This window comes from Vanellus vanellus (genome assembly GCF_965231255.1).
Source record: "Vanellus vanellus genome assembly, chromosome: 14".
In the NCBI taxonomy this organism is placed as follows: domain Eukaryota; kingdom Metazoa; phylum Chordata; class Aves; order Charadriiformes; family Charadriidae; genus Vanellus; species Vanellus vanellus.
Genome location: NC_138919.1, coordinates 2,268,272 through 2,292,337, shown reverse-complemented (window position 1 = coordinate 2,292,337; position 24,066 = coordinate 2,268,272). Strand labels below are relative to the sequence as shown.

At 54.4% G+C, this 24,066-nt stretch overlaps 1 protein-coding gene across 1 annotated transcript in view; it reads left to right on the top strand.

The window, feature by feature from the left end:
* The first annotated feature begins 11,053 nt into the window (after positions 1-11,053).
* Positions 11,054-24,066, top strand: part of RAB11FIP3 (RAB11 family interacting protein 3) — a 45,472-nt gene continuing 32,459 nt past the window's right edge. The window contains exon 1 of the mRNA XM_082490281.1: positions 11,054-11,125. Coding sequence (XP_082346407.1) covers positions 11,057-11,125 — 69 coding nt within the window. The 5' untranslated portion in view covers positions 11,054-11,056. The remainder of the gene's footprint in view (positions 11,126-24,066) is intronic.

Here is a 24,066-nt window from a genome sequence, read left to right as displayed (position 1 = left end):
GTGCGCCATGCCTGAGCAGGGAGCGTGTCTTCCCAAAAAAAAAAAAAAAAAACAGCCTGGCAGATGACATACTGCATTGACCTACTTTCAGGAGAAGCGCAGAAGTGGCGGAGAAACCATGTCCGTAGGCCTCCTCGTGACTCCGGGGATGAGAACGGCGGGGAAATTGCTCCAACGCGCTGCCGTAAAACCGCTGCGAAGGCTCGGCAGCCCTCGGGGCTCCCGGGGAACGGGGGATTGGCACGAGCATCTCTCCCATTGCGAAGGATTCTTTCTTTGTGAATAGTTTTGAAGCGTACGCCAGAACAATCTTGCCGCGGCCGGTCACCGTCACGGCGTGTAACGGGCTGCGGGTCCAAAATCCAGGCGCAGTTCAAAGCTGCCCCTCGCTTGTCGCCGCAAGCAGCTGCCCTGCGATTAAATGCCCGAAGCATCACCGTCTGCACACGATTCCTTTTGAGGGGAAAGCATTAGCCAGATCTCTCGCAAATCACAGCAGATTACACAGTGGACGGACTTCTGTGTGTCCCGATGAAGTAAAATCAAGGACACCTGTGGCTGCTTAAACCCTCAGACCCTAACCCAAGCCTGGGGTGAGGTTAAATATCAAAGGAAAGGCCTAAGTTTGACACCCAAAAGAAAATTAATTTCTCTGGCAAAGGAGAAGGAAAAACTCTGCAGGGACTGCCTGTTTTCTTGGGGAGGTGGTCAGTATAAAAATAGAGAGCCGTGTTTTATTAGAGCCTCGGAATGATTCTTAGCACAGTCTCTTCTACGGGGATGATGACTAAAAAGAAAACAAAGGCGACTTCAGTTAGAAAATAGATGTTTCTCATCGTCCATCTGCCTTCTCACTATTTCTCCATCGTATGTTTTATTTTCTGTGTCGGGAGTACGCCGTTTCGTTCCACATCTGCTGCTGTTAATGCTTTTGGGAGACGGGGCTAGCCTGCGGTTTGGGGAGCGCGTGGGAGGAGGCTGGGCTGAGCTGGTGGCTCCAGATGGGTGGTGGTGGCGGTGGTTTCGGTCCTGCCTGTTTTGATTTCTCAGGTTTGGATGTTAGCTCCGGAGCGAGGGATTATTGATGCTCGGCTCAACCCAGGAAGGTGGGAAACGTCTCCTCCGTCCTCGGCGGAAAGGTCTGGCCAGAGATGGGGCAGGGTTGGCTTCCCGAGCTTTGGGAAAAGAAAGCCGTCCTGCCTCTGCACCAGCAGGCAAGCCAGAGCCGTCAGACCATTTCTCGTTAGGAATCCAGTCAATCTGGTGTTACTAATTGAAGGGGTAATTACTCACCTACGACTTTTGCTCCTCCGAGAGCCCTGCTCGGCTCTGTCCCAGCCTGGAGGCTTGTGACTCTGCGGTGAGCGTACCCTTGCGACGCCCTGACAGATTGATGTGGCAAAAGCTCTTTCTTCTGAGCGTTTCCCGGTCTCGCTCGTAGCCAGGAGAAGCTGCGTGTGATGGGGCTTTGCTGGGAAATTGGTCCTAATTGCAGAACCGCTGGGTTGGGCTGTGAGCAGCGGGTGGGCTCCGGTGGGCATCCCCTGTGGTGAGAGAAACCTTTCCTTGGTGTTCTGCCTAACCACAGCTCCCTTCGTCTCAGCCGTGTGTCCCTCGGATGTGTTCCTCCTCGATGATCTGTTTTTCCAAGTGTGTACGGTCCAGGACTGCTCCTGTAAATCCATCTAGCCACTGGGCAGCTTATTTCTCTGTCGGATAGGAAAGACTCCCGCTAACGAGGTGACCTGTGCTGAATTCGCCCATTAGGGTTTCACAGGACGGCAGTGAAGGACTACTGGCACCCGTTGCAGCCCAACGCCTGCACGGCAGGACGGCTTTGCTCCTGTGCCGCTCTTGCGACTTCGAGAGCGGAGCTGTACCGAGTCACCGATTCGCCTTCTCCCATCCCTTCTCCGCTTGCTTCGTTTTGAAGCCCGTTTTGTTTTGCGTGTAATTTTATTAACGCAGTCGGTAGTTACAGAGAGGTCAGCAGAGGTCATGCAGCGACTTCTAATAAAAACGGAGCTGTTTAGGCGGTAGGAACTGTGCAACATCATGGCTGCATCCCCCGCAGCGTGGCCAGCGGGGCGAGGGGGGGGATTGTGCCCCTCTGCTCCGCTCTGGGGAGACCCCCCCACGGTGCTGCCTCCGGCTCTGGAGCCCCCAACATAGGAAAGACAAGGACCTGGTGGAGCGGGGCCAGAGGAGGCCCCGGAGATGCTGGGAGGGCTGGAGCCCCTCTGCTGGGAGGACAGGCTGGGAGAGTTGGGGGGGTTCAGCCTGGAGAAGAGAAGGCTCCGGGGAGACCTTAGAGCCCCTTCCAGTGCCTAAAGGGGCTCCAGGAGAGCTGGGGAGGGACTTTTTCCAAGGGCACGTAGGGATAGGACAAGGGGGAATGGCTTCACACTGGAAGAAGGGAGATTTATTTAGGTGAGATATGAGGAATAAATTCTTGACTGTGCGGGTGGTGAGCCCCTGGCGCAGGGTGCCCCAAGAAGCTGTGGCTGCCCCATCCCTGGAGGTGCTCAAGGCCGGGTTGGACGGGGCTTGGAGCAACCTGGGCTGGTGGGAGGTGTCCCTGCCCAGGGCAGGGGGGTGGGAACTGGGTCCTTTCCAACCTAAACCATTCTTGTGATTCTGTGTTTGTAACATCTCATCTCCTTGCTTCCCTTCTCAGAGATCTCGTACTCTGGATTAAAAAGGTCTAACGCTTCTGATACAGTTGTATTCCTCAGCTGTCCTCCTTCCACCTGCAGGAGAGTGGTCAGGCACGAGTAACCGTAGTGGATTCTCTTCTCGCCAACAAAATGTAACCAAAACCCTTGAAAACTGTCCGAGTGAGTTTTATTAAAAGTTTATATCCCCGGTAATTAAGTCAGCTTTGAACGAAGCGCTGCTGATCCCTGCTGGTGCCGGCATTGCGTAGGTCGTGGGTTTGGAGTGCTGCCTGAAGTCACTCGTATTTTTGCATCGTCTTGATAACGGCAGGAAGGGCTGTCAGCCTGCGCCATGTCTCTGACACCGTCCGCCTCGCTTTGGGGAACCTTATGTTGGAAAAAGGATTAAACCCCAAGCTTATCGGACCCTCCTCCATTCCTTTGGTTTTCTTTGGGCAATGTTTCTCCTACAGAAGCCAGTTGGAGCAAAAAGCACTTTAAAAAGTACAGCTCCCCTCTCCTTCAGCGATGCGTGGGACACAGTTTGGCTCATTTTTAGAAGGGATTTCTTTTGGCAATATGGAGTGTTGGGGGGGAGAAAAAGGGAAGGGTATTCGATGACGTGAGCCTTCAGCAGCATTTCCCTGTGAATCTGCGTAGCTTTCAAGGGATCTCGGAGGACGGGGGCTCCAAACAGCTCTGCTGTGGCCAGCAGCAGGAGGGCAAACTGGCTGCAGGACCCTCACTTGGAACAGCCAGGACGTTTTTGAGCAACACAACCATCGTATCTAAGAGATGGCTCAGAACTGTGACATGCCGCACTGGGAAGAATTCTTCCTGCAGGTGTAGTTTAACATCACTTCTTCTGTATTTTCTTTCATCAGTTTCTCCCCAAACTCAGGCTGAGCTCTGGTCGGGATGTGGCCTCTGATCTCAGACTCGCCCGCTTTATAAATAACTGTATTTAGTTTTCACTCATGGGTTTTTTTGCAACTCTACCTGTTGATCTCAGAGCTGTGGCTGGAGTAGGAGGTGTCTGTAGTCGTCGGCCAGCCTTGCGGTTCTCCCGTAGATCACGCGTTGCCCGAAGGCAGGTGGGATGTTCGGATCCAAATCACTTGCCGGGGCTCGGCGATGGCTTTGAAAAGGCTTTTAGCGTCGGCTTTGCGTTAGTCGTCCTCAGCTCGTGGTGTGAATAGCGGCGGGGGGACAGGAATGGCAAGAAGACCTGCGAGTGCTGAATGGCAAATACTAACGTCGGCATGTTATGACTTGTAAGTGCTGTAGGTGTCGAAAGGACTTCTTTTTAATGCCGGGGGTTGTTCTGCAGGCAAGCTGTGCCTGGATTCACGCGGGCATTGCATTGCCGATGAGATTTAGCGACGCTTGAAGGTAAGTACGCTGTACGCCGCACGGGGTTGGAAGCCGTGAGCTGGGGAGGGCTGAACTGGCATTAACTGTTATCTTGATTTCTCCACCAGCTTTGAGCTGGAGCCGGTGTGGAAGGCTGAAGTGCTTCATGGTGGGACGGTGCCATCCAGCTGGTGCCCCAGCTGACACAAGGGGCCTCGAATGAGTGGGCTGAGAAACGGTTTTGTTTCAGCCCATGTTATCCGGTGTGTCAAAAACCCCGGTGCATCCTGGCTCCTGAACCAGGGTTCTCTTTTTAATTTTATTTTTGCTCGTGCGGCCGTCTTATCTAAGAGGTGCCACTTGTCTTCTGTGTTCTCCTGCCCAAAGTGAGCTGGGTGTGTAGCATTTAGAAGAGTTTCCACTTGCATCTATGGAAACGCTTGACAAGAGACCGGCTAATGGATGTCCCAAAGGTTGCATCTACATTGAGCGTACTCTGGGAAGCTAAATTAGGATGTTATATTGTTTGCATAGTTGCGTGCACTCTTTTCAAGAGGTCCTGCCTCGGTCTCTTCACAGAACAGGGAGTAAAGGTGTTGGCTGCAAAATCCAGCTTTGTTTCCTGAAATACAGACTTGTTGAAAGTAGAAGCTAGAGTGAAGGAGACAGAGGATATCAGGAGGTCCCCTCACCGGGGGAAGTTGTGCTATTTTGGAGGTTTAGTCTCTCAGCCTTTTGCTGCTTGTTCGTCACAAAGTGGATCTGAACCGCTTGCTGGTGGCCACAAGCCTGCTCCTCGTTTTCCGCACCTCCAGCAGTCAGCCTTTGTTCTTCCAGTCTGGAGGAATTTAAACTGGTCTTGATGACTAGTGCTCACTGAAGCCGGCTGAAATTGCTGAGAAAATGAAGAACGAGGACTCGTACGTTAAACTCAAGACCAAATGCCACGTGTTAGCGGTGGCTTCCTGTCTCTGATCCACCTGTGTCACCGCGGCGGAGGCAGCAATGCTCATCTCGTCTCCGAGATGAAGTGAAGGCAGCTAGATTTTATGCTTCCAAAGCGCTCGGATGATACCGTGAAGTTAATTCTTTTCATTGTGCCTTTAGATGGTGTGTCTCGACAAAGCTTGAGGGCCTGCACTGTATGAAGAGGATCAAAAGGAATATGCGATAAGTACCAACCCATGAGCAGTGATGTTCGAGAAATGAGGGACTGCTAAAGCGCATTAGCTGAGAGGGGCTCAGATGAGGGTTGTGTAAGCAACCTTAATTCTGACGCTGCCTCTTGGGAGCCTGAGCTTGCCACTCGGTTATTCCCTTCGTGTAATTTTTGGTTGTAAACTGATAGTCTTCACTAAGTGCTCCCGGCCCGTTGTCTCATTGTGGGAGGAGTCGGCAGGTTGAGTTACAGGAAAAGCAGATAGCAGAAAGCTGCTCTTTCCAGCTCTGGTCAGTGCTACGGCTTTGTGTGCGAGCATCGGACTAAAAACGTACTCCTGGATCGCTTACGGAAAGCGGAAGGGTGGATGGTTGGACTGGTGCTAGCTTTATCCTGCAGTGACCAACAACACACGGGCACGTGAGCTTAGACCCTGAGCTACCTCTGAAGATACTGGACAGTGGCTTCCTCTCCGTCCCTTTGCTTTGGATGGAAGATGCTCCTCGATGCCAGTAACTCTTTAATGCTTGGCTGCGTGGCTTTTGCCACCTCGCTTTCAAGCGGCGTACCCAGTAAGGGAAGACAGTTTGTATCAGTTGAACTCTCTAAAGCCAGCCGTAACTTCGTCTCGCCTTTTTTTTTTGGGGGGGGGGAGCTGTTTTGTTTTGTCCCGTTCACGCAGGTTCCTTGCCCTATTCCTGCGTTGAGTAATTCAGGTCTGTTAGCTGCACATAATCCATACTGTTCGAATCACTTTGAGTTTGTGGCTCTGTGGCTTGCAGCGGTATGTACAGTCTGTGTTGGCAGATGACTTAAATACTTCTGAAAGGCTGTGTTTTTCTAGGTCATTCCTATATGAAGCCGATAAAACTGGCTCTGTTTCTGACCTGTGTCGCTACTGTACCCACAGCTCTTCACTCAAGGTGCCTTTTCACTGAAATCCTGTCTTCTGAAAGCAGTTTTTAGAATCTATTTCAGGAGCCTTCTCTACCCCGGGACTTCTGTTCCTCTAGCTCTAGGGCTATCTTACGTTTCTTGAAAAGCCCGGCTTCCTATTGCCCTTCCAAGCCCGTGGGAAGCACAGCGGTTCTCCTGCCAGCACAACGAGACGGCGAAGGGTGCGTCATCTGCAGGAGCTCAGCACGCATTCAGCCCCACGAAGAGCCCAGGACCCGTCCTGCTTGTGCTCCAGCTGCATGTGTGTCCTATGTCCAGGAGAAATCTCCGTGCGGCTGACTGTCTCTGCTGTTGGCCGTGCTGCTCTTTAGAGTTGGCCACTGGCTCCAGAAGCTTGATGGACACCGGAGGGAGGTTGCCCTTGGCTTCTTGTCTGCATAAGACAAGAGCAAATATTCCCGTCAGTGGGAGAACACACAGATGTGTTTGGACAGAGATGGTCCTCATCAGAAGCTTTACATAGCTGTGTTTGGATGATGATTTTTTTTTTTTTTTCTGAAGCACTGGGAGGAATCGGGACGTCTTAAGAATAGAGGGAGATGCAGGATTTAGTGCAAAGCCGTAAGTCAGCAAGAAACGGGGCAGCACTGGGGAAAGCAGTAAATTAAATGCGTGGGGGAAAAGAAAGTGCTGTGACTGAGCGCACTTGCAGCCAGAGCCTGTATGAAGGCGTATCTCCATCTCCCACGTAAGCGGTGTGGTCAGTGCAGTGAGCTTGGAAGGTGATCATCTCGGCGGGCTTTGAACGAGCACGCACCGGGCAAGAGGAAGCTTCGAAGCAGGGATAGGAGAAGGTATCAAAGGGATGCTGCAGAGGCCTCATAATAGACTTAATCTGCTTTTTATATTTTATTCTTTTTCCCCCCAAATCACCTCGGCATCACTGGATGATATGCGTGCCTGGTCTTACTGGTTACAATCGCTTGTGGAAATTCTACATGGGCCACGTTGCCCCAGTGAAACTATGCTGCCACAATAAGCCAACTGAAGCTTTATCCAGATGCCTGGTACCCTGCTCAAGTCCTCCAGTCAAATCAGTGCAGTTAATTTAGGAAAAAAAAAAAACCCTAGCATATAACTTAGAGCTTCTTTGCAGGGAGATTGTTGGGCAGTAAGGCTCCCTGTAGGGGCTCCTGGAGCCCGATTTTTAGCTTTGAGACTTTTGGCTGTGTGTGGAGCTAATGGGACTGGCAGTGGGAGTGAGGGATAGAGCTGAAATCGGAGGGAGAAGCTTGTCACGGACACCCGGATGCAAGGACAAGAGGGAGTCCCTAATGACATCCGCATCTCCGCTCAAAATCCCAGCTTTTGCCCAGTGTTGGAAAGAGGTGACTCTTAAGTGTGCTGATCACATCGACTCCCAAAGAGGAGGAAGGAAAGAGGTCAAGTGAAATCAGGGATGGGTGTAAGAGATGGAAGTGTGCTTTATGGCGCAAGGGGCACGGAGGAGGGGATGTGAAGGAGAGTAAGGCATCAACTGGGATTTGGGTTTGAGGTCCAAGGGGGAGAGCGGAGGGAATTTGAGCATTTCTGCTCACCATGTGCTGCTGGACCAGTGTCGTGCAGTGCTACCACTGGTGGCCCATGGCCATCCTCCTGCGTTGTGGGGGGGAAAACAGCTAGCGGAGCCCTTGGTGGTCTTCACGTAGGGAGTGCCGGTTGAGCAGCAAAGGTCTCTTGGGTTTTTTTGGCTCTTTCGGACAGGAATTTGAAAGCTTAATGCAGCCTATTGTGCTGGAAGACTTGCAGGCAAGCTCTCCATGGCAACTCTCCCTATACACAAAGCACCATATGGCTTTTTCAGAGGGGGAGGGAACGAATCGAGCAGAAAAGTCAACCTTTGTGGTGATGTTTGTCTTTTTCCTCTCTGACGTGGAGCATGGGGAGGTGGAAACACGGTGTGCTGTCTCCTGGGCACGGCTTCTGCTGGTCGCACCACCAGCGAGGGTGCAGGTGACCTCTCAAACGGTCTTCCCTTGCTTTTTACGGTGGAGCTTGCTGTGAAAATAAGCCTTGCCCGCGCAGAGACATGCACACCCCCCCATCCTCTTTGGGCTGCCTGCTCTGCAGACAGATGGAGCAACCAGTCTCACGTTCGCCCCTCCACCAAGAAACACCCGGAGGGCTGGGAAGGCTCCAGGAGCAGGCGGTTTGGGCAAGAGCTGGACTGGAGGCAGCTGATGTTGGGGAGCTGGTTGTGCGCTGTTCGCCCACGCTTTACACCCCTGCATCTGAAGGGAACTGGAAGCCTTCACTTGACTGTAAATCCTCCTTTTTCTAGTCTTTTTGGAAGGAGGGAGCAGAATAAATATCTTTATCTGTGTCTGTAGAAAAGCTGGAAGCTTTTTCTGTGTTATTTGGAGGGGGGAGGAAAAGAAATGATAGAGGAATAAGCAGAAGGGAGCAGCTTGTGCCTGGCTCTGCCACCTTCGGGGTGCTCTGTGGTTCCCAGGGCTGCCGTGGGGTGCCACCAAGCAGCGCTGGAGGTGGCCTTGCAGGGTGGGCACCGGTAAGGCTGGCTGGTTTGCCCGGCAGTGCCGGCGGAGGTGTGAGATCAGGCAGCTGGAAGTACTGGCAGCTGCCCAGCACCCAGCTGGTGGGCTGGAGCATCGCCGCCGTCGGCTCTGGGCTTCAGATGTGCCGCAGATGAAGCGTTTGCGCTGTGCCGGGGCGTGCTCGGAGGCTACGGAGAGCAGAGCTGTCGCCGGGGCTCACGCTGGGTGGCACGTGCTGCGGGGCACTGGACCAAACCTGTGTCCCGGTGAGCTGATCCGGCTCTTTGGATGCTCCTGTGCACATCTCTGGAGGTGGCCATTGCCTGCGTGCTGCGGTCTGTAGTCGGCAGGACACGTGGTTGGCTGTCCCCTCCGTTTCGATGATGTGACACGGGTTCCCTCTCAGGAGCACTGTTTGGTTTTCCCAGAAGTGGGCAGAGGCTCCTCTTGGCGAGACCCGCTCTCAGGCGCTCCCATGGCTTTGCAGCCAGTGGGTCGCCGTCCCCGTCCCCACTGTCCTCCCTGCTGTCAGCAAGGAGGTTCTCAAATTTTGGGATGGGGACAGGGATAACTGATGGGAAAACTCCTGATTGTAGGCTCAGATCTGCTGGTGGGGACAGTATCTTAAGATACTTCAGGGCTAAACCCATTAGAGTAGGAGGTGGCCTGAGGCTGCTTTGCCTTGAGCAATGTGCTCGGGCAGCAGCGTTTTCACGTGCATCTCTCTGCCTTCCTCCAGGGTTACGTGCCGGAGCTCCGGCAGCTGGAAGCACAGCTCGTAGCAGCCCCGGTGCCGCGAGCGGGCGATATTGAAACCATAAATTGTGAACAAGAGCACCTTTCATCCGATGGAGCCGTGACCCCACCGTGTGCTTACTATAGAGCACAGCATCGTATACTGGTTTCTGTGAAAGCAATTTGGCTTATTCCTGGGTTTTGATTTACAGTCTAACCCCCCGGGAGCACCAGACCCAGGTTAGGGGAGGGCTCGTTTCTCGGTGCCACGTGCTCAGCTTTTCCCACCCCCGTGGGCTGCTGGTACCCATCGGGTTGGTGGTTCCAGTATCTCCTGGGGCCCCGACTGTGTTGGGATGTAACGGTCAGCCAAAAGAGGTGCTTCGGGGGTTGTTTGGATGGGATGGGTGTTGCTGCGAGCCCAACTCCTTGCTCTGTCCTGTGCCCTTGACTTTCCACTAGCCGTACAGATCCCTTAATGAAAAATGGCTTTTTCTTGATAATCTGGAGATGGACGTGAAGCGGGAGCCCTGGCTGTGACTATAGAAGGGATATAACCTTGGAGGGAGGCTGCGTATGATCCCGTTTGGGTGACCGTGCCGCTGGGCTGCAGCGAAACATGCCATCGCTTGACGTGCCCCTTCGGTTTGGACTCGAGCCTGGGCGCCGTTTGACCCGGCTGGGAAGCCACCGGCCCGCGGGAGGCAAAAAGCAGACCCTGCTTCATAGCTCTGCCTCGAGCAGCCGTAAAAGGAAAGCCTGTCCTTCCCCAAATCCAGGACATTGCCCGGCTTTCCGAGGAGCACCGACAGGGAGTCACCCCTCTGCTCGGCCAAGTTTATCGACATCAGACAGACCTAGCGCCGCAACGCTCGCAGCTCCAAGGCGTGTGGTTTTGAGCCTGCTATTTATTTTGGGACTGCAGCATCTGATCTTGAGTTGGCGTTTCCAGCCTGTGATCTAGGTCGTGTGCTGGATCGGGCATTAGCTGTTGCTTGAAGGAGCACGGGGAATTTACGCTCCCTTCCTCGGTTGAAGGGGTCGGAGAAATGCCGATCCGCTCCGCTGCCAGATGGGTGTTTGGGGGTGGGAGGAGTAACGTGGTTTGGTTTTTAGGGGTTTTTTTTGTGTTTTTTTTCAAGAAAAAACAGGTTTTTTTAAGAAATCTCCTTGAAAACCTCCTATTTTCCTGTCCCCCTGTGAGGATGGCTGGCCACGGGAGGAGCAGTAGATGATAAAAGCTTCGGTGCAGCCTGCTTTCTCTGCGGTTCCCATGGTAGTTGGCTGTCACACATACATCTAACGTATTCCCTGCCCACAGCAGGATTAAAGCCTTCTGGGAGAAGAATAAGAGGATGCAGGAAACGGAGATAGGGAAGAAACCGGGAAAAGGAACGGAGACCATGTTGGGGTAGGGATGAATCCGGGCGCTAGCCCTGTCGGAGCGGCAAGGGACCCCATAGGACCTCTGCCAAGGAGCAGCCGTCCCAACTGCCCTCCAGCTGAGGTGGTGGTGGGATGCCCGGGAGCAGAAGTCCTTTCTGAAAGCTGAAGGCACCGGTGCGTGCACAAGGGAGTTCTTGTCCTTCTGCTGTTGCGTCTCCCAAAGCCGTCCTTCGTTTGAGGGTGCACCTTTCCTTGTGGTGATTCTCTTCCTGTTTTTCTTTTCCTCTGCAGATCCCGACAGCCAGTTGTATGATATGGGATATACCCCTGAGGAGGAAGCCCCGGCCTGTCCTGATGAGTTTGATGACTTCGTCACGTTTGAGGCAAGTACGAGCGCTGTTAACTCTTGCAAATGTCAGCTGCGTCCAGCGGGAGGCTTGAGCAGGGGGGGGTTGGCTTGGGGGAGAAGAACATTTGCCACGATAGGGCTCAGGGACACTTCACGTGTAGTAAAGACGAATCCTTTAATCGGATGGTGAGGATTTGCGCTAAGCGTTTGGTGCTGTTTAAGTTAAAATCGGTGGTCAAGCAAAAACCCACGCTAGCGCTGCCTTAGCACACAGAATTCCAGAGCCCGGTGCCCTAGGTGAAAGAGGGAGATCCTTTTTGCGGTGAAATCCCAACAACGTGGGAAGGGCGCCTGCTGCTGTCGTGTTTGTCTCGTTGCTGGAGTTCCTGGGTTTGGAGAACCTGGGCCTGATTTTGAGACGGACCAACCAGGAGCCTGCCTGAGAGGCCCAGCGGAGCGGTCGGACGTCGGCACTTGGTGCTGTTTGGCCAGTAAAAGGCAGAGCAGAAGAGAAAAATGTGTATTTTATTTTGCGGGGGGGCTCAATCAAGGATGCTTATCTGACATGGGTTGTTTTCCTTTTATTAAAGTTATGGCTCCATCCCTCCCTTCCTTTCTGCGTTCCTTAGCACAGGAACGTATCGGCATAACGTTCCGTATCCGTTTTCCCCAGCTAGAAAAGAGGCTGCCGCTACGGTGACCTGTCCGTGTTTGGGGGCTTTTGGGCTTTGCTTGGTTGGCTTCCTCCGTTCCTGCCCTGTGCCTTCAGCCTGGAGCAGAAGGTGCCGCAGGTGCCTTCAGAGCAAAGGGCCGGCTGGCTCCTTAGTCCCATGTGGAGACCGAATAGCTTCCTTCTGCTTTTCCTTTCCCAAACTTTCCGCTTCAGGTTTTTGACTCTTATGTCTTGGTACCCTGGATTTTTTTATCCCACAAATTGTTATTTGCGAAGGGACTCCCAACCTCCTTTATATTTGCGTGCAGATATATACGGCTTTGCTTTGCGTAGTCTGTAATACGTTATTTTGGCCTTGTGACTTCCCCAGAAGGCTTTCAGGGGGCGTATGGAGTATTTTTCCTTCTGAAAGATAGTCACGAAAGCCAGCGGTAGCTGGATGGATGGGGGACAGGAGGGTGGGAAGGGAGATGGGGTTTCATGTTCTTTCTCTATCTGGTACATGGTCACAAATGGGCTTTTTGACCTCTGGACGGAGCGGTTGAGAGGCGGTGACAGTCCGTGTCGCAGCGCTCGTGCAGGCGAGGGCTTTCGCTTTTTTTGCTCCTCAAACCTGCGTCAAGGGACGATCTTCTGAGATGCAGAGCAGGGATGTTTTCCAAAGGGCTAATTTAACATAGACGAGCTCTGTCAGCGCTGCAAGCTATTCTGGGCAGGAATACCAACAAGGCGGGTGTGTGCCCCGCTGGGATGAAATACTGCTGCTGCTGGGCCGTCGTTTCCTTGAAATAACAAGGTGACCCAAAGGAAAAAAGGTGACGAATCCCGAAATCTCCTTTTCGGAGAGATGCAAATGGATTCTTATGCTGAATTTGGGGTAATCGTCCAAAGATCAGAGCTCTGCCGGTGTCTACATTTAATATGCCAGGGAAGAATTACCCTTGTTGTCTTGGATACATGGTTCGAAATAATTTCCAGCCTGCAAGGATTTCGGAGAGGTTCAGCAAATGAGAATAGGATGGAGAAATACCGCTCAGCGTTGCGAGTGTAAAAATAAATTGCTATCTTGGGGCGCGTGGTCTTTTTGTTCTCGTTCAGCTGAGCAGTGAGCTCCCAACGTGTGTTTCATTCCGCATGTCCTGTAGTGCCGTACCTTGAAAAGCTGGAGTTGTTTCGGGGAGGGGGGAAGGTGAGAGAAGCCGTGGTACGAAGCAACCTGCTGGGAGCAGCAAAGGAGCGGTTTTCAGCAGAGCACTGTGCTGCCCCGCCATGCAGAGCTGTCTGCTGCTGGGGGGGCTCCAGCAGGTCCTTCTTCCTTAGGTGCAGCAGGGAGCTGCTCTGGAAACCGTTAAGACAGAACAAATGGCCTTTCCCAATATATATCCTACCTTGCTTGGTTCCACCTGGAAGAGAGAAGGGGGGAAAAGCATCCTTCCAAGAGCAATGGTGGTGCATTCCTCCAAGCAGACCTCCCACACCACCAAAAGTCATAGAATGGTTTGGGTTGGAAGGGACCTTGAAGATCATCCAGTTCCCACCCCCCTGCCCTGGGCAGGGACACCTCCCACCAGCCCAGGTTGCTCCAAGCCCCGTCCAACCTGGCCTTGAGCACCTCCAGGGATGGGGCAGCCACAACTTCTCAGGGCAACCTGCGCCAGGGGCTCACCGCCCTCGGAGTGGAAAATTTCTTCCTGTTATCTCATCTAAATCTCCCTTCTTCCAGCTTGAAGCCATTCCCCCTCATCCTATTGCTACATGCCCTTGGAAAAAGTCCCTCCCCAGCTCTCCTGGAGCCCTTTCAGGCACTGGAAGGGGCTCTGAGGTCTCCCCGGAGCCTTCTCTTCTCCAGGCTGAACCCCCCCAACTCTCCCAGCCTGTCCTCCCAGCAGAGGGGCTCCAGCCCTCCCAGCATCTCCGGGGCCTCCTCTGGCCCCGCTCCAACAGGTCCATGTCTTTCCTCTGTTGGGGACTCTAGAGCTGGAGGCAGTACTCCAGGTGAGGTCTCACCAGCATAGAGTAGAGGGGCAGAATCCCCCCCCCCCCTGTGACCTGCTGGCCACACTTCTTCTGATGCAGTCCAGGATAGGGTTGGCCTTCTGGGCTGCGATCGCACATAGCCGGCTCATGTTGAGCTTCTCGTCAATCAGCACCCCCAGGTCCTTCTCCCCAGCGCTGCTCTCCAGCCATTCCCCGCCCAGCCTGGATTTGTGCTGGGATTGCCCCGACCCAGATGTAGGACCTTGCACTTGGCCTGGGTGAACTTCATGAGGTTGGCACGGGCCCACCTCTCCAGCCTGTCCAGGTCCTTCTGGATGGCATCCCTCCCCTCCAGCGTGTCTACCTCGACGCACACACACAAAAAAAGCAGTTTGTATTCTCAGATGTCCCCATTTCAGACCTGGGAAGAAGGTGCTCAGCGAGCATGCAGCTCTAAAACTTGCCTCTACGTGGGACCACCAGGCAGCTAAACAGCTTCTTTAGCACGACGCCTTCTTTCTCAGCCCCCAAAACGCTGCTGGGGGACTTCAGGCACCGGGTGAGCTGCCCCCTCCCCTTGCTTTGGCAGGGGTGAAGGAGCACAGCTAGCTTTTCTCCTCTCGTGTCGCATCGGAGGACGTTTGAACGGTGAGCTGAAGGAGAGGCGCCGCGTTTGCTGTGCCGCGGTACCGAGCGTAATTGCGGTTGCTGGATGCGGAGTATCGGCTGTGGTCCCACTTAAACCAGCGCAAAATTGCGGTGGCTCGAGTGCTTGGCTCTTACAAGTGTCGGGGCCTTCACAGAGAGCTTTTCTCCTAAATGTTTGTTCAAACAAGTGTAAACAAGTGCTTTAAGCGGTCTAAATGGAAACGTCTTCTCTTTGTTAATAAGGTTGCTCTTCTCCGTGAGTCATCCCATCTTCTGGCGGCTGGCACCAGAGCCAGCTGAACATCTGTGGAAAACCCTGAGTGCCCGGGATTGGTATCTCTCAGCGAGTGTTTGCTCTATGGAGAGAAGAGCCAACATTTGCACCTTCCAGGAAGGGCGTAAAAACTTCTTGAAGGGGCCAAGGTCTGAACTTTGACGCTTCACGCCGGGACCTTTTCAATGTCGGATGCTTGACGCACCCCAGACACCGAGCATCTGATGGCCAGAAAAGGGCTATGAAGATGATGAGGGGATTTGGAGCATCTTTCTTAAGAGGAAAGACTGAGGGATTTGGGGCTTTTTAGTCTGGAGAAGAGAAGACTGAGGGGGGATCTTACAAATCCTTCAAGGGAGGGTGCCAGGGGGACGGGAATGGTCTTTTTTCAGTGGTGCCCAGTGATAGGACAAGAGGGAACGGGCACAAACTTGAGCATAGGAAGTTCCATCAGAACATGAGAAGGAACTTCTCTCCCGTGCGGGCAGCAGAGCACTGGCACAGCTGCCCAGAGAGGGGGGGAGTCTCCCGCTCTGGAGCCATTCCAAACCCGCCTGGATGTGTCCTGTGCCACTGCTGGAGGTGCCCCTGCTCTGGCGGGGGGTGGGACTGGGGGAGCTCCAGAGGGCCCTTCCGACCCCGACCAGTTTGGGATGCTGTGCTTCCACAGTTCAGCCACTGGTGTGGCTCCTGACGTGGCGCAGAGCTTTTGCCTCTTGTTGCACCTTTCCAGGTCTGTCCAGCAGCCAGATCTGTCTGTTAAACCAGTTTCAAAGAGGATTTCTGGTTGCGTGGCTCCGCTGAGACAGCGGCTGGCAGGGGATCGGAAAGGCGGGAGCCTGAGTTCCTGCAGCCACTGGGCTTCTTGTGCCTCCAGCTGTGCTTGCCCGGGCATCGCGAGGCATCGCAGTCCCTAGCGTTCCGCTGTCACGCGGCCGAGAGGAATCTCATCCCCTGTCCCCTCCGGCTCCAGAGCGGGGAGAGCATCGCCTCGCCGGGGTGACCTGCCCGCCTGCAGGTAGCGTGTTTCTCCCTGACCCAGGTGGAAGCCTGGAGGATGCGGGGCAGCCGCTTTCTCCTTCTGCGGGGAAACGTCACCGATAAATGATGACAGCGATTTTGGCTACCCTGCTTTGCAAAAGGAGCTTGGAGGCTGTCTGTCCAGACACCTGAGTCCTCGCCTGTTTTTCCCCAGGCTGGGCTAGTGCGGCTTTGCTGGTGACTAACTGGAAGGTAGGAGTTCTCCTCGCCTCCCTTGCAAGCTCCCATGAAGCTCGTGACTCGCTTCTGAGGTACACGGCCTCGTTTGCAATGCCCTGGGAGGGGGAAAAGGTGAATTTGGACTTAGCTTTCTTGATGCCTGCTGTGCCTTGCCCTAGGACGAGGGCGCTCTGTCCCCTCTGCCCTGGCTCCTGGGGGCAGGTGGGTCTGCTCGGGCGATGTGGAGCGGGAAGGCTGACTCTTCCAAAAAGAGCGCAAGCCGCAAACATTCGGTGTGCTGCTGGATTTAGGCTGGGATTGAGCATGCGCCCCTCTGCTCTTCTGAGACCCCACCTGGAGCACTGCGTCCAGCTCGGGGGGTCCCAGCACAAGAAGGACATGGAGCTGGTGGAGCGGGGCCAGAGGAGGCCCCAGAGATGTTGGGAGGGCTGGGGCCCCTCTGCTGGGAGGACAGGCTGGGAGAGTTGGGGGGGTTCAGCCTGGAGAAGGGAAGGCTCCGGGGAGACCTCAGAGCCCCTTCCAGTGCCTAAAGGGGCTCCAGGAGAGCCGGGGAGGGACTTTTTCCAAGGGCATGGAGTGATGGGATGAGGGGGAATGGCTTCACACTGGAAGAAGGGAGATTTAGATGAGATATGAGGAAGGAATTTTTCACTCTGAGGGCGGTGAGCCCCTGGCGCAGGGTGCCCAGAGAAGCTGTGGCTGCCCCATCCCTGGAGGTGTTCAAGGCCAGGTTGGACGGGGCTTGGAGCGACCTGGGCTGGTGGGAGGTGTCCCTGCCCAGGGCAGGGGGGTGGAACTAGATGATCTTCAAGGTCCCTTCCAACCCGAGCCATTCTATGACTCTGTGGAGGTGTGTAACCTGGAGGAGAGGCAGAGCCGGTGCAGGGCTGTGCTCCGTAACGGCTGCCCGGGAGCACACGGTAAAATAGCACAAACACCTGTTTTAGCCGTGGGAACTTGGGCCAGCAAGGTCGTCAAAAGGCCCTTTTTTAACCCGCAAAACAGGGCGGCCGAAACCGCTGAGGGTGAGCGGCGCGGGGGCGGCGGGGCAGGCGGTGCTGTGCGGTGCTGTGCGCCTTGCGCAGGGCTGTTGCCATCTGCTGGGCGGCCGCTGCGGCTCTTCTCGGTAGCAGCCGGGAAAAACGCGCCGCGCTGAGCCGTGCACGGTTGCGAGAGGAGTATTTTGGGGTTTTTGCAGAACAGCAAGGCTAACCGGGCAGGCACATGGGCACCCTGCAAACCTTGCCTGCCCCCCAGGCATGTCCCCTCTGGCTAAATGTCACAGTGGGAGTGGATGTGGGGAGTAGAATGGTCCTTGGTGAGGTCCCACATCTCATTTTATGCACTTTTGGGAGGAGGGGATGATCCTGGTTCTCTCCAACCTGTCTGTCCGGAGCTGCAGCTGGAAGAACCGTTGCCTGTTAAAGTTGGACATTTCTTTTAACGTGGAGCGATTGAACGTAATGTTTCTTGAAGGGCAAAAATCAGAATGGGGTAATTTTAAATTCAAGTTGTTGCATTTTTCCCAGCTGCTCAGAGTTTCTGCACGGGGGACCGGAGGCTCGGAGGGTTCCAGCCGTGCGCTGGTAACACAGAAGCTGTTGCTGAGGGTACGTGGCATAACCGCAGCTTGGATGGGCAGGACCCGTTCCCCGCAGGCATTGGCTATGGTTCCTCGTGGCTTGTCTTTTGCAACGAGCCCACGTGGGGTGGCTGTACTCGCTGTCTCTCCTCCTGGTAGCCCAGCGGACCTCCTGAGCCCTCCTTTCTTATTACCGATTATTATTTGCCTTCCCTTAAGGCAGAGAGAGTTTTTGGAGTACGTGTTTTCTGCCTTGGCGGTGGACCCGCTTTGCAATCCTCAGCAGTTTACGTGAGGTTTCTCCTCCTCTGCCTCTCCATACCATCGTCTCCAGCGGCTGCGTGTCTGCTAGATGTCAGCTGGCCCGAAAAAACGGGGTTGAGCTTTGCAGCCTTCAAAGGCAACGTGCCCCCGAGCTGCCGGAGGGGCTCGCAGCACCGGGGCAGACCTGGGGTTCAGCTCGCCGGCGTCTCCGTGGGCTGTTCTCTCATTACCCTAACGCGGGCATGAAGGTCCGCGGTCCTTTTGCCACGCCGGCACTGCTGTACCGCCGCAGCGGCGGTGGGGATGGGAAGATGGAGGTGAGAGAGCAGCGCGTGAAGACTGCGGCTCTTCGCCCTTCGGCTCAGGCTTTCTTCACCGGTGTCGTTCCAAGGACCGTCCCCAACGGGATTCTCTTCACAGCGTTGACCCGAAAGCATCGTCGTGTCCGAAGAAAAGAAAATCACAAATCCCTCTCTGAGTCAGCTGCTGGAATTGGTGTTAATTTTGTCGTTAATTGGTTAATTTTGAGCTGCTGTGCTCAAAACCTCATAGGTGGCCGGAACTGCGGGCTGTGAAACCTGACGGACGTGGTTTTACGTCTGTTCATCTCTCCCTTGGGGAAGCACGCGGAGCCCTGAGCAGTGTCCCCAATGTCCCCAAAGCCTTTCTGTTGCGCAGCTCGAGGTGCGAAGGGAGCTGCCCGTCCCGTTCACACGTGCGGAGCACGTCTTTCGCAGCCAACAAGCGAACAGCCTGTATCATCTGTATATCGATTAGGTACAAGAAAATACAGTAATCAAATTACTGAAGTTGCTGGACCGAACTCCGAAATCGGTCTGCGGTGACAACGTTGGAACAAAAAGCTTGAAAATACCGAGGAAATTCGTGTGTTGTAGTGTGTTTAGAGGAAAGGATGGGAGTGTAAATCAGGCACGGACGTCCCTGAAGGCGGGACCGTAATTCAAGGATACGGTGAGAAATTTCTTTGCTGGTCCGAAAGGATCGTATTTGGAGTGTTTGCCTTGTGCAAGACAGGTTGGAAGGAGTTTGGAAAACAAAGACCTTGAAGCCTTATCTTGAACCGCCGGCGCGGTGCGTGGGGCGGAGAAACGTGGGAGCTGGACCGCAGCGCACCATCGGCAGCATCAGGATGCGGCCAGCGAGCCAAGCAGCGGTGGAAGCAAAGGTGACTCAATAAAAGTTTGAAAAGTATAAATCTGGCGGTGGTTGGGGTTTCCTAATTAGCTTTGCCGTGACTTCGGGCTCCTCCAGCGGTGCTGGATGTCCCCTGAGGTCTTGCAGCACGCGCAGAGGAGCTGAGAGAGCAAAAGGACTGCGCCCTGTAGATCCGGACAGAGCCGGGGGTTAAAGTGTAATTCCCCCGCTGCCGTGCGTGTTACCGGGAGAACTTGCTTCGGTTTGGGTTGGTTGTTGTTTTTTTTTTTTTTTTGGACTCAGCCCAGAAGGTCAACTGGTTATCGAGGTGCAGGAGGCTTCCAGGCAGTGTTGCTGAGTAGCAGATCGTGCGCTTCGGGAAGGACGTGGCCCGGAGGAGAGCAGGGAGAACCCGGAGAAAATGAGCAAATGTGATTTGTGAAGGTAATGGAAAGAAAGAATTTTATTTATGCTGGACAGGCACCGCTGAGGGAGTCAGCCTGAGGCTTGACTCGTGTGAAGTGTCTGCGGAGAGGAAGCAAAAGCAGGTAAAAGCCTCAAAATTTCTGGGTTTCAGCGGTGCGTTGCAAACCGGGCGCAGTCGAGGACTTCGTACGCCGCCGGCCGCCGCGGGGAATGGAGGGTGCTGTGGATCGGGTCACCTCGCGGCGCTGGCTCTGCCGGAGCTCCTGTGTTTGCGCAGAGCAGCTGCTTGGGTGAGGGCAGCAGTGAGGTTGGTGTGTTTGTAAACTTGGTTATCACCCGTGACCGAAGCCCCAGCCCGTCTTTGAGGGCAATATATTGTCATCGCTTATCAGAGATTGCCGTTTGAGTCACCCGAACGGTGATTGCGATGCCTCGTCAGTAGCAAAGTGCTCCTCATCTTTCCCTAGCGAGCAAGGTGAGCTTTATTTGTTTCTATTTGTGGCTATAAGGAAGGAATTTGTCATTTAGTGCTTAAATATTCACCAGAAATACCGGGAAGGATGAGGTAAGCCCCGGAAGCCTCTGTAGGTCCTCTTCAAAATTAACCTTTTGAATTGGTGATGGTTTGGTGGGAAGAGAAGGCGTGAGTGTACCTGGAAGCGGGGCTGACCCTTGCGTGGGGCTCGGTAAAGCGTGCTTTTATTTCGGTAGTCGCCTAAGCAGGAGGGCTGCGGTCACACGGCGGCGGGGGAGCCTGCGTTAGCTCGCCTCTCCTTATCGCGGCGGCTGGGAGGTCGGGAACAAAAGGTGCTCTGTTCGGGACCGGCGCTACGTCGGTAAGCCTTGCGCCCGGCGTCTCCTGGACTTTGCTTCCCTCCTGCCTCGGCAGAAGCGGCCGGCAGCTCCCGGCGGTGCACGTTCCTGGAGCTGGATTTGACTCGGGCGAGGAGGCGATGTGTCCGCAGGTGGGTTTTGAGGGCTATCACGAAACGAGGAAGGGTTGGGTTTCTGAAGGGAGGCACATCTCCGGCTCGGGGACCTCTCTGAGCCCCGGAGGTGCTGGGAAGAGGCAGGTCGGGCATCCACCCAATGCTATTTGGTGGTGTGTGCAGCATATTTCGAATCAGAGAATGGTTTAGGTCGGAAGGGACCTTAAAGCTCATCTAGTTCCACCCCCCTGCCACGGGCAGGGATACCTCCCACCAGCCCAGGTTGCTCCAAGCCCCGTCCAACCTGGCCTTGACCACCTCCAGGGATGGGGCAGCCACATTTAGGAGCCGTCTTTCCACTCCCCGTGGTCCATGGGGGGTGTGCACACAATGGTATCTTCGTAGCCCTCTCTGCCTTGGTCTTGGGGGAGCTGGGCTGGGACAGACTTTTGGGGTGCTGAGGACAGTCTGCAAGATCTGACGTCTTGTGAGTTGGTTTTTGGTTTGGGGGCTTTTTGGGGCTGTGGGTGTTTTCAATTTGCCCCGTCAGATGGAGTGCGGCTCTCTTGCCCAGCCTTGAGGTGTGTTATCGACGGCAGCAGCCTCTAAACCCAATTCCAGGGGCTGTGTTGTGACATTTGCCTTCACCCTAGGCTGCGCGCAAGCTCCCTGGCTTCTCTGAAAAGTGGACGTTGCCCAAATACTTGGGAAGAGGCAAACGTTGTGGCTGAGAAGTCGGTGCCTTCCTGCTGCTGATGACCCCCGGTGTGGGACTGCTCGGTGGTGTTTTGGGTTTTGGCTGCCGGCGCCCAGAGGCTGAGCTGCCGTGGGGCATCACAGGGCTTTTTGAGGGTGGTTGTATTAATGTGGGCTCAGGTGGAATCATAAACCCACCTCAGCCTTCCTTCTCCCTGGCTTTAAATCGATACAGAGCCAATTTCAGTGCAGGTTGTCTGCCGCGAGACTGGGCAGGCGCATGTCCCCGGTAGGCTGATGGTGCCACAGCACTGTTAGCCGTGCCGGGCTCGGCATCGCCGGCTGGGCTACCTCTGCCGTACCCCGAGCAGGTGGGATGCTCTTCATCTCTTCTCCTTTCGGAAGGAGCCTGTCCTGCAGCCGCCGGGTGCGGGTTTGCGGGCGTTCGCGGGGCTGTGCTCCGGGCAGGGCTGCGTTCCCAGCCTCCGGAGCGGCAGGCGAGGGTGTCCTTGGAGGGTGGGTTTTGTAGCCGCTCCGTCTCCCCCTGTCTGTCCCGTGAGCAATCAGAGATGGTATTTATCATAAACAGGCTCGCGCTTGCTGGGAAAACAGCGTTGTCGTTCCGTTTCCTCTTCCCCCCCCACCCCCCCGCTTCCCCTCCCAAGCTTCCAAGAACAGCAGAGATTTGGGATGCCGGGACGGCTCTGGGCACGAGCCCTGCAGAAAACGCTTGGGAAGAACTTCCCCGCGAGCCAGACTTTGCTCTCCTCTCCGAGGTCTCCTCTGTAGCCTTACCAAAGCTTGGGCTAAAGCTTCTCTCCATCGCAGACCAAAGCGCAGACCTTGCAGGTGACTCCCAATACTCTTGTTTCAAACTCAAATGGCTTTTTTTTTTTTTTTTTTTGTAATCGATTTGGTTTTGCAGCACATTACAACATTTCATCAAACGGTTGTTACTCAAGCAATCAATGAACCGCTGCTGGAGAAGTCTCCTGAAGGTGGTTCGTCGTCTCGCATGTTTTCATCAGGGCGCGTTACGTCACCCCGATGCCCATTTCATCCATCTATTTCCTTCTCGAAGCAGGAGGGATCGCCGCCGGGCTTTCAAATCCCTGGCGTTTTGCCAAATGCCTCTAAAATGATCCAGAGATGTGCCCGGGTGGCCTATGTCCTGCTCAGCCAGGGCAACCAGGTCCGGCACTGGGCGAAATACCGGGTGGAGGGGTTGGGAATGGTTGAACCATGGTGCTGGTTCGGTTCGGGGGATCTCTGCGTGTGTGTGTCCTGCTTTTAAGGTCTGAGGTTTACCTGGAGCATCTAAGGGTATGTTTTATTTGAGGAAAAACTTAAAATACGCTCATATTGGTGACACCAACCCTGTTCTGAATGTAGTGGGGACGTTCCTGCTGGGTCCCCCGGGCACTTGCAGCCTAACTTGGCTGTCCCAAATCCACGGACATCTTTATCGTGTTGGTTTTTGTTTTTTTTTTTTTTTTTTAAATCTGGAAAAAAAACCCCAAACTTGCTTACTTCCTTCCTGCTCACAGAAAGGCAAACTTGGCTGAACAAGGGATGTGGGGGGGGGGGGGAGGAGGGGGGGGTAAAAGGGTCAGTGCACAAACCAGCTGTTCATGAGGCCATAAAAAAAGAGCTTTTTTTTTTTTTTTTTTGTGACCGGCGGCTGCACCTTTGCCCAGGGCAGAGGGGTTTGGTTTTGCTTTGCTTTATCGCACGTTTGGTAATGCCTTACCTAAGTCCCCACGTTTTGCCTGTCTCCTCCTCGCGTCCTTTCTTGAGGTTTAGTTACTTAATCTGCGATGAAATATAAAGCAAAGTTCGCCACGCTCGTGCTCGGAAGGACTTTGTTTACAGTTTCAACTGCCTCTTTAACTCATTGACCCATTAGGTTTAATTTTAATAGGGCTCTTGTTTTTGAGAGTTGGGTTGAGAGTTGAGCCTAGACTCATCTAGGCTGGTACTGCAGGAGGAAAAAAACCACCTTATTCGCTAAATACAAAGAAAGTTTGCAAATTGTGGTACAGATCCTCTTTTTCTAAAAAAAAAAAAAAAATAAAAAAATAAAAATCAATAAATCCCTGTGCATCCTCGGTGTGGCTGGAGGAGGATGGTTAATGTGCTGCTCTGGTGGCTATTTTTCGCTCTCAAGGGTCACTCCCTCATTCAGCCTGTCCCTACCGGTCTTTCCCATCAATAAAATGTTTTGTGACAATTTCATAGAATCATAGAATGGTTTGGGTTGGAAGGGACCTTGAAGATCACCCAGTTCCCACCCCCCTGCCCTGGGCAGGGACACCTCCCACCAGCCCAGGTTGCTCCAAGCCCCGTCCAACCTGGCCTTGAACACCTCCAGGGATGGGGCAGCCACAGCTTCTCGGGGCAACCTGCGCCAGGGGCTCACCATCCTCACAGTGAAAAATTTCTTCCTCATATCTCATCTAAATCTTCCCTCTTCCAGCTTGAAGCCATTCCCCCTCATCCCATCACTCCATGCCCTTGGAAAAAGTCCCTCCCCAGCTCTCCTGGAGCCTCTTAAGGCACTGGAAGGGGCTCTGAGGTCTCCCCGGAGCCTTCTCTTCTCCAGGCTGAACCCCCCCAACTCTCCCAGCCTGTCCTCCCAGCAGAGGGGCTCCAGCCCTCCCAGCATCTCTGGGGCCTCCTCTGGCCCCGCTCCACCAGGTCCATGTCTTTCCTATGCTGGGGGCTCCAGAGCCGGAGGCAGCACTCCAGGTGAGGTCTCACCAGCATAGAGTAGAGGGGCAGATTCCCCCCCCCGTGACCTGCTGGCCACACTTCTTCTGACGCAGCCCAGGATAGGGTTGGCCTTCTGGGCTGCCATCGCACGTTGCCGGCTCATGTTGAGCTTCTCGTCAATCAGCACCCCCAGGTCCTTCTCCCCAGGGCTGCTCTCCCTCCGCTCTTCCATTTGATAGATAAATCGTCTAACTAAGGGTACTGAGGTGTTCCGATGCCCTGAGCTGTTGAGCTCCGGTTGTGCTTCGCGTCGACAGGCTCGGCAGTGGGAACCGCAACAGACTGGGGTTTAAATCAATTTACTAATGGGTTGGAGTGTTTTGTTGTGGGGGGGGGTTGTTTCTTTGCAATAGGTGTC